Source organism: Diaphorina citri, unplaced genomic scaffold (genome assembly GCF_000475195.1).
Source record: "Diaphorina citri unplaced genomic scaffold, Diaci psyllid genome assembly version 1.1 scaffold53, whole genome shotgun sequence".
NCBI classification, from domain to species: domain Eukaryota; kingdom Metazoa; phylum Arthropoda; class Insecta; order Hemiptera; family Psyllidae; genus Diaphorina; species Diaphorina citri.
In genome coordinates, this window is record NW_007377490.1 from 328,006 (window position 1) to 336,948 (window position 8,943).

The 8,943-nt window shown below is 38.6% G+C and overlaps 1 protein-coding gene across 1 annotated transcript in view; it reads right to left on the minus strand.

Moving 5' to 3' along the window:
• Positions 1 to 8,943, minus strand: part of LOC103516697 (transmembrane and coiled-coil domain-containing protein 4-like) — a 13,030-nt gene extending 4,087 nt beyond the window's left edge. Inside the window, exons 1-8 of the mRNA XM_008481688.3 lie at positions 8,722 to 8,943; positions 7,406 to 7,541; positions 6,759 to 7,003; positions 6,281 to 6,422; positions 5,818 to 5,987; positions 5,327 to 5,529; positions 4,769 to 4,905; positions 4,256 to 4,383 (exon numbers count right to left, since the gene is read on the minus strand). Of these exons, the coding sequence (XP_008479910.1) occupies positions 4,256 to 4,383; positions 4,769 to 4,905; positions 5,327 to 5,529; positions 5,818 to 5,987; positions 6,281 to 6,422; positions 6,759 to 7,003; positions 7,406 to 7,541; positions 8,722 to 8,842 (1,282 nt within the window). The 5' untranslated portion in view covers positions 8,843 to 8,943. The remainder of the gene's footprint in view (positions 1 to 4,255; positions 4,384 to 4,768; positions 4,906 to 5,326; positions 5,530 to 5,817; positions 5,988 to 6,280; positions 6,423 to 6,758; positions 7,004 to 7,405; positions 7,542 to 8,721) is intronic.

Genomic DNA, 8,943 nt, shown 5'->3' on the forward strand with positions numbered 1-8,943 from the left:
TGAGTATAGTTTGGTTTATGAGGTGGGGAGTGACTTCTAAAGTGAAGTTTCAACTACCGACAAGTAGTATGTCTGAATATGAGATTGTCTTTATTGCGATGTTAATTATGTGGAGCGTTTTTGAGTTTAAATCATGCGTCGTAAATTTCTCTTTGTAACTATGTGTAGTGGGACAACTGGCTTCCCTACCACAACCGATGCCAGTCCAAATTAGTCCAAACAGAAATTGTTGATGACTGAATTAAAAAGTCACATAATTATTGAATACAACTATGTTATCTATGCTTTGTATTAAAAACAATATATTTTTATTTATACTTATCAAAATGAAGGTCCATCTTTTTGTTTTACACACATTACACTTCCTAAATTGTGATAACATTGATAAACAGTGACTGTCTCAATGTAAACATTAGACTCGGGTTGATACCGTCCTTTCAAGTTTGCCCCGGAAGTGAAAAATGACACTTGGATTGGTGTCGCCCCGATGTAAAACAATTTTCCATGATGGAAAAATAACTTTTTGGACTCAGGGGGGTCCTAAAACGAGTATTTCCACCCATTTCCCGGATTTTGAAAAGTTGGACCCAGTTCCTAATACTTTCTCATTCTACCTATAGGTTCGCCTACACATATTGGTAAATAGAAAGTGTTTTCTTTTTTTACTTTCTATTACCACATAAAGTGACAGGGACTTGAAGTGCTGTGTTAGCTTCTTCTCTTTGACTCTCTGATATCCACATGCTATCTCACCAAGAAGTAGTCAATGAGCATTGTCTCTCGACCTGTTGAATGCAGATACTTCACGGTTTTTTCGATTAGATTACCGCTGTAAGATTCTTGATATCACGAGATACTCCCTTAGATTACATGACTGTAATATTGTGCAAGTGGGTAATTTTATACTTCTCCTACAAAGTACTTCAGCCTGACAGAGGAGACAAGTAATTTCTATTTTCATCATCATCTATGCAGAACGTGGCCAATTCCTGATATTTGAGTATTATCACCATCCACTTTTAACATTTTTTTTTTTTTTTTTTACAATATTCAATATAGCATCAATATTCATTTTACTTTATCTATGACTCAACCACACTGCTTGATACAATATCGGACCAAAGCCAGGCAGAGGTATGACACAAACTTAGCGGGAGGCGAAAGAATATGAAATTACTCGTATAAGATAGTGTAATCCTAATGAGGTGCCACGCAACGTCCTCCTCGGAATTGAAGAGTATAAGTCAAGTAATCCTATAATATGTCCAATATGAATGGGTTTCTTGTTTTAGGATTTTAAGAACACCTCACACATGAGGAATTACTGCATTCACTAAGCAACCTGTCCCTGGTTACTGGCATCAAAAAGATAAACAGGATACTAAGTCCCTTAGATATGGCCCTGGCCAGCAAGCCAACCATCTTATTTAGCTTTTTTTTTAACACGGGTAACGGGTATACTCTTACACATTATTTACTCGCTTATCATACAGCTAGTAAGTAGTTCTGATAAGAAGTCGTTGGATGTAAGTGCACGTTATCAGTAGATGCTACAGTATTTGCTTGCGATCAAAGGGATCATCGTCACCATTGGGCTAAATGTACCCTTGTGAAATATGAAACTATGGACCCGGGTATATGCTAAAGAGGAAAATCAATGACATTGGTAATATTATATAAAAAGTACATCTGTTACGTGATAAGCCCGAAAAGAGGAAAATCCTAGGATTTCCCGGTAAATGCTAGATTACAGGAGGGAGGATATTTCTCCCTTCTATAACATTTCCCGGTAATAGTACAGGGATAACCTTGGGTTTAACCGGGAAATCCTAAGTTAACCCGCTCTCCGGACTTATTCCGTAACATACACGGGCCGATTGATAAGTTCGTGGACTCGGATACTTCTTCTTGGTATGAAGTCCAAATTTAGGTGCTACTGCAAAGTATGTCTTGTTTTAGGAAGGTACACTAAGTTTCATTACGTTCCTATTATAAGCCTTTGATTCACAGCTATCGATTGATGATGAGTTTGATAGGCTTTGAGGAGAAAATTGAAATCCTAGCAAAAGGGGCCAGATGGCATAAACCTCGTAAGTCAAATTAAGAAAACCCCAAAGCATTACAAGAATATTATAAACCATTACACACCTCATCAAATAGAAATTAGTGAGGACCAAATTACATAACCATTCCCCCCATACTTATCTCATACCAACACTCTGGAAAGCCCTGGATTAATACACTTTGCTCTATTTTTCCTTTCTATAATTACCTCTTTTTCTCCGAATCAGGGCGCCTTTGATGGGGTGAGAAAAGGACATCGCTATCGCGAAGATATTTTCTACCTTTTCAAACAAAAGGTTTCTCATCGCCTACCAAAAGGTAAACCTACCTGTTATAATCGTTACTTCATAGAATAGGTGGAAAGCGTGGGACTTCTGTAAGGACATTTGAGCAGGCAATGAAATGAATGAAGCAAAGAAAGCACACACTGGTGCAAATGACGCTAATGTGCAATATGTAAGTACGTATAATATGTACAAAGAGAGGGGTTAGAAAGAATGTGTAAACACATGTAGTGCCTATGTACTAATAATATATGTAATGTACGTCACGTCGTAGTCGTGGTTCAGGACAGTTATTTATGTAGGGATGTACATATACCTACAATGTCTAATGATGAATGAAGGAAGAATAAAGTAATTGTACGAACACAAATTGGGATAAATATGTGCCTACGTCCTATAGTTAATAAAGTGTGGGATAGAAACAGTGCAAAAAATGAGTCAGTTGTGCAGGATAAATTCTTGAAGTGACAATTAGGACGTACAGGCATGAGTTTAGTAAGAAGGTGAATCTAGAATAAGTTTAAATAAAACGATATTTAGCTTAAATCAGTTGAACACACCCAAATGCAAAGCGAGAGAAAGGTGTTAAAAGCAACACAACCAGTCTGAAGTAAACTAAAATTTAACCCAGAGGAACACTATCAGCCGTAAAATGTATAACTAAGAAGTGATCCCCGTCCAAAAACATTCAACATAGAAGAAAGAAATTACTTGCGGTGGAAGTTGCAAATGAGTGACAACACGCTGAATACATTGGCGGTTGAAACTTTGGTCCCACTCATTGTTGAAAAGATGATTTAAGGAAAGAGCACAGAGGGCGGCGCAAGAGAACTTAGCAGCATCGGACGAGAGAACTGCAACACACAGTAGACACGAGCCGCTATTACCACATTTTTACCTTTTTTGTCTACAATTTCCAGGAGGTATATTCTAATTAGAATCATGCAAAAAGGGACGTAATAAAACACATTTGTATTTCTATTGAAAAGGTACATAAAAAATGGTTTTATTAGGCATATAAAAGTACAAATAAAGTTTGGTGATGTATGACATAGGTAAGAATGATACAGCTTAAAAATAAGTAATACAGTTCAGAGTAGGATTATCTTACAGAAAACATTATTGTAGGTTTATTGCTGTTACTATAGATACAAAATAATGAAGGAAAAAGATTTGGTAAAATCAATCTACAAAACAGAAATTTACTTGTGAGGAGCTGCTTAAAATTTTCAGGGCCCCACATCTCTTTTATATCACCTCTGTATGGTACCGATGTAAATCTTTTGCCTACACACTTCACACTTTCAAAGTTTCAAATGGCTATTTGTTCATGATGTACAAAGGAAAGTGTTATTCTACAGGGGAACTAAATTAATCACAACGAGTTTTGAATAAATACCTATGAGTAAAAAGAAAGGATAGGAGAAAGCCAGCCGTTCTGAGAACGAACCTTATCGGCTTAGGATAAAGTTCGTCCCGGGCGGGAATCGAACTTGCGACCTAGCGTTTACAAGGCAGACGTTCTACCCTCCAAGCTAATATATTGGATTTTATTCGTACCGATATTCGATTTCCCTATAGTCCCCAAAAGTTCAGAACCGCTGGGTTTAAGTACCTGATAACTTAACCGCAATGAAAATCTCATTATAATCTTGTATCTTGTATAAGCTTGTACAAAAAGGGCCGGAGGCCTTTACTATAAAAATTTGTTAGCGGCCGATAGAAAAAGATCTTTTTTCATTTTATACCTAGTTACTAAGTATCTCTTGTAAAAAGATATACAAGTCCCATGGGGTTTTTTTTTTTCGGAAAGACATTTTAACATGTTCATAAATGTCGTTCGTGCAGTCTGATACTTTTCTGTAAAACAGCAATCAAAAAGGGTAGCCCAGTTTAAAGGCACTCACCTAACACAATGTCGGTCAAGTCCACATTACACATGCGTCTATCTTCCAGTTGAATTTCCTGTAGTCCTGCTACTCCACCTGACGGCATGGATAAAGTTCTGTACAGGAATCTCAACAACCAGTCTGACCTATGGGCGAAACCAAACATGTTGGATTGTTATCAAAATATGATGTAAAAATATACCTACCAGGAGATCAGGTGTAATTTGATTATTTCTAATTATAATCAAAATATGAGTATTTCATTAGTCGAAAAATTAATTGTCTATTAGGTATGTGAAACCTAGCCACTAGCCACTTGGTGATAATTTTTAATGTCTTTGTAATTTGTATGTAGTGAATGTTGGGATCTTGACCAATTCAGCTTAATATTGTTACATATTTTGTAGATAATATTGCTCGCTTTCTTGGCATTTGATATCATGAGATCCCAAGTATGTGAGAATATAAAACGAAAGTCACTTTCATCATAGCAGAAATGCAGAATGCATCAGGTACCACCTCATTTCTCACCTCGAATATCCATTGACAATTCTTCCAGCTACTACTTTGGTGAATTTGGACCAGTCCTGTAAGTTGCCAGAGCAGGGGGCTCCAATGAGTACCACATCCTGTATGATACCTTCACATGAATTCCTCGTACTCATCTCCTGTGAATTAGGAATATAACAGTAAAAATCACATTCTCAGCTTTTAGCTGAATCATATTTCTCCTGTGAATCAGGAATAGAACGGTGAGTAAAAGATGTGATTTTCCAGCTTTTAGCAGAACTATTTCGAATTGCTCCAAACAAAGTGAAGATCACCATACTGGTAATCCAATTCATACCCCGAAACGGACAAGCACTGCGAGAAGAACTTTTCCAACACCAATAGCAGAGTTATCCAACGTTGTAATATTGACAGATCGAATCGAATAGGGACATAAAAACAAGAACAGGGTTTACGAGACCTGGAAAAGTCATGGAATCTGAAAATCGGCCCAAAAGTCTTGGGAAAGCTATGTTTGGGAAATCGCCAAAATCTAAAGAAATAGTAATAGAAAGTAAAAACGCCTTTGGAGTAACTCACCCGCAAGCAGTAGAAAATGACCCGAGCTCCCAAGCTATAGCCAATCAACGTGACGGGTCGATTGCCATGAGCTTTGGTCAGCAAGATTTCAGCTAGTTGTTGACCTACTTGTACGGCTCGTCTGCAACATACACCCCAGGGGTTGTCTATGACTGAGGACAGCGCGAGTAGACTGGAAGGCCACGCAATGGCACTGAGGATACCTGAGGAGAAAGCACAGTAATTGTTGACAATATCAATACTAATTTCTCGTGTAAAAGAATCGAGACCCATGGACTATTTCCCCGTCGGCTTCGCGTCGCAAGAGGAGATTAATAGGAAATACCCTCCGGAGTGTAACCAATCCATGTAAAATGTTGGGTCACGTAGTCCCTAGTCTGCCAAATTTAGAAAAATCAAGCGTGCCGGGAGGCGCGCGAACGTCAAGAGTTCGAAACGCTGCCCAGCCTATATTAACACGAAATTGAGTTTCATGGTAGTAATAAACTCACCAGAAAGTATGGTATATTTCAAGGCTTCCTGTGTTGCCATGGAGACAGCAAAGCTTAGAATATAGTCCATAGCCTTCCCAAGTTCCACCAGATAACTGCTTTCATAGCACAGGTAGTATTGTTCTTTAGAGTGCTCTAGACCCAGCCAGGGCTTGATGAAAGATTCGTCTCTGAAACAAAACGGATTAATGAACTGTGACCCTTGAGTGGAAGGGTATTTTTCGAGAACCGCGCCAGCCCAGTTAGCTTGGTTGGTAGAGCTTCTGCCTTGTAAGCGCTAGGTCACGGGTTCGATTCCCGCCCGGGGCGGATTTTATCCAGAAGGGATAAGGTTCGTTCTCGGAACGGCTAGCTTTCTCCTATCGGGACGATAAGACCCTAGCAGTTACAGTTCCCTCTGTCAAACCTCTGGAAAATAAAAAGTGATCATGAAAAAATCCTCACTCTCATACTATTGACTTACGATTCATCACTAAGCCAGCCATGGATCGCAATGGAAATGTGCAGAGGTTTCGAATGTGATGATTGGGAAGATGAGGCTGACTTGAGTAACTCTTTGATCTCGAACTGTTCTATGTCCCCCACTCGTTTGTGCATTTTAAACCCTGGAATACACCGTCATAATCAAATTTTAGAAACCTTTCTTTCACACTACCTAACCCTATCCACATGAGAAAAATTGCTTTCCCTCCAAGGTTCTTTTTTATGATTTCAGAAAACTTTCCAACCCAAACTATGGAGAAGCATGCCCGGGTTCCAGGATAGATCCTTGAAAATAATAATAAATGGAACAATCATATCTTCCATAGCAAAGCAAGAACCAATTAAATGGGATACTAAAAGTTAAGAGATTTTTTTTTTGTTTTACAGAGCTGGTAAAATTCAAATTTCAAATGTATCCGCTCTGCAATATCTCAGCATATTGAAGTTAATAGACCTACCTGACAACCCTGCCCCGGCTGCGCCAAATAAGGACCCCACTACAGCAATTCCAGTGGTCGATCCCAACGTTGCCAAAGCTGCTGATCCCCCAATAACACTGCCTATACCCGCACCGATAAGTGGGGCCGCCAAACCCCCTGTGACCCCAATCAGGGCACCTCCCCCTATGGTGGCTAATCCTATCATTGCGTAGCGCTTGGCCAGGGTTCTTTTCCGTCTGCTCTTAGCACCTTGCTCTTCTTCCCTGGAAAATGAGAAATGTTAGCATGAAAATTGGGACAATCTCATATTGTTTACATTTTTACTTTCCTTTTCCTATTATAGAATAGAAAGTAATGTAATCGGGTCAAATTTTTTGTCACTCTCGCGATCATCATTGGTATTATTAGCATTGTCTTCGTCAAACCGAATTGAGAAATCTGATCGCGAGAACTAGAGATTGGACCCGAAACTTCTGGAAACATTAAGGCATACCTATGTCAACTTCAAGTCCATATACCTGCACCTAAGATACTTACGTTAACTGCTGATTGTTAGCCTACGTCAACTGCTGATTGTTAGTAGACCAAAAACGTCATATACCTGTATCATACCTGAAGTACTAAGTGTTAGCAGATCAAAAATGGCATTTTAAAAGGACACTCACTTGGTCATTTCATGTTCATGTTGTAGAGACAAAGCTTCAGCAATACTGTTCTCAAATGTCTCTACCATCTCCAAGTCCACTTGCATTTGTCTGCTCAAATGTTGAATCAGGACCCGCCATCTTGAATCATACTCTCCTGAAAACGGAAAGACGGTTTGATAAAGGGAACTACTGAGGTCTTATCGTCCAGAAGCGAAGAGAGAAGAAAGAAAGGATAGGAGAAAGCCACCCGTTCTGAGAACGAACCTTATCGGCTTAGGATAAAGTTCGTCCCGGGCGGGAATCGAACTTGCGACCTAGCGTTTACAAGGCAGACGTTCTACCCTCCAAGCTAATATATTGGATTATATTCGTACCGATATTCGATTTCCTCATAGTCCCCAAAAGTTCAGAACCGCTGGGTTTAAGTACCTGATAACTTAACCGCAATGAAAATCTCATTATAATCTTGTATCAGAGAGTGTGTCATGGTAAGACATACAATAATCTAAACTCACCTAGTATGAATCCTTTGAAATGCATTAGTAGGAAAACAAAGAACGAGGTTTATGATACAACAGTGAATTATTACCTGTATGTGCAAGGGGTGTTACCTACAGTGCTGTGTGCATACATAATCTAGTAATCTACTTACTAACTAAAAAACTGTAGGACAATCTAAATTAAGCTATTGAGATTAATTTAAATGTGGACGAAGTTACTTTGCTTTTTCGGCTTGAATAGGAAGGAAAAATTACTTTGCTTTTTCGGCTTGAATAGGAAGGAAAAATTCCCCTACCTCTAGCTTAAACAAGGTTCACCCCTCCCCCTCTCTCTCTCTTTGGTACAGAATATGCAATTTATTTCCGAGAGGTGGTAATATAAAATACCTATACATAAGTATTTAATCTAGGTTTGTATTTGATACTTAGAGAGGATCCTCAGAGAACCTCTGAAATAGCTGATTCATAGGTATCTATTAGTTAACTATCTACTTCATAGTATCTACTGATGTAACAGAAAAAAAAATATGGATACATATATCTTATGTACGTATAAACACAGAATTTCTACATGGACAGGTACGACAGAAATAGATTTATAGTTTTTTTCAGACTTCAAAAATAATCTACGTACCTACGTAATATTTTCCTCATAAGTACAGGTATACGAACAAACTACACCTTGGTCAAACCGTTAGATATGTGTATAAAACTTTCGGGTGACTTATCGTGGCGTCCTAGGAGATAGTGAAATCAAAAAGTTATACCAATACCAATTTTATTTTACTAACTCACAAGAGTACCATAAAACCTACTTGAAAACCCTGCTTTTACCTTGTTTCACAGCCAAAGCGACCAAATCATGAAGTATAGCGCATAGATTGGCTTCGGATTTGATGAGCTCGATATAGGCATCACAGTTTTGACAATGTTCGGCCTTCATGAGTTCGTACATTGTCTGCAGCACCTGAAAATAATGGGGTTGTATAAATAGATTCTTGAGAGGAAGAATAAAAGTAGAATTATGGGAAGACGCGTTGGATAAATAGATTCTAG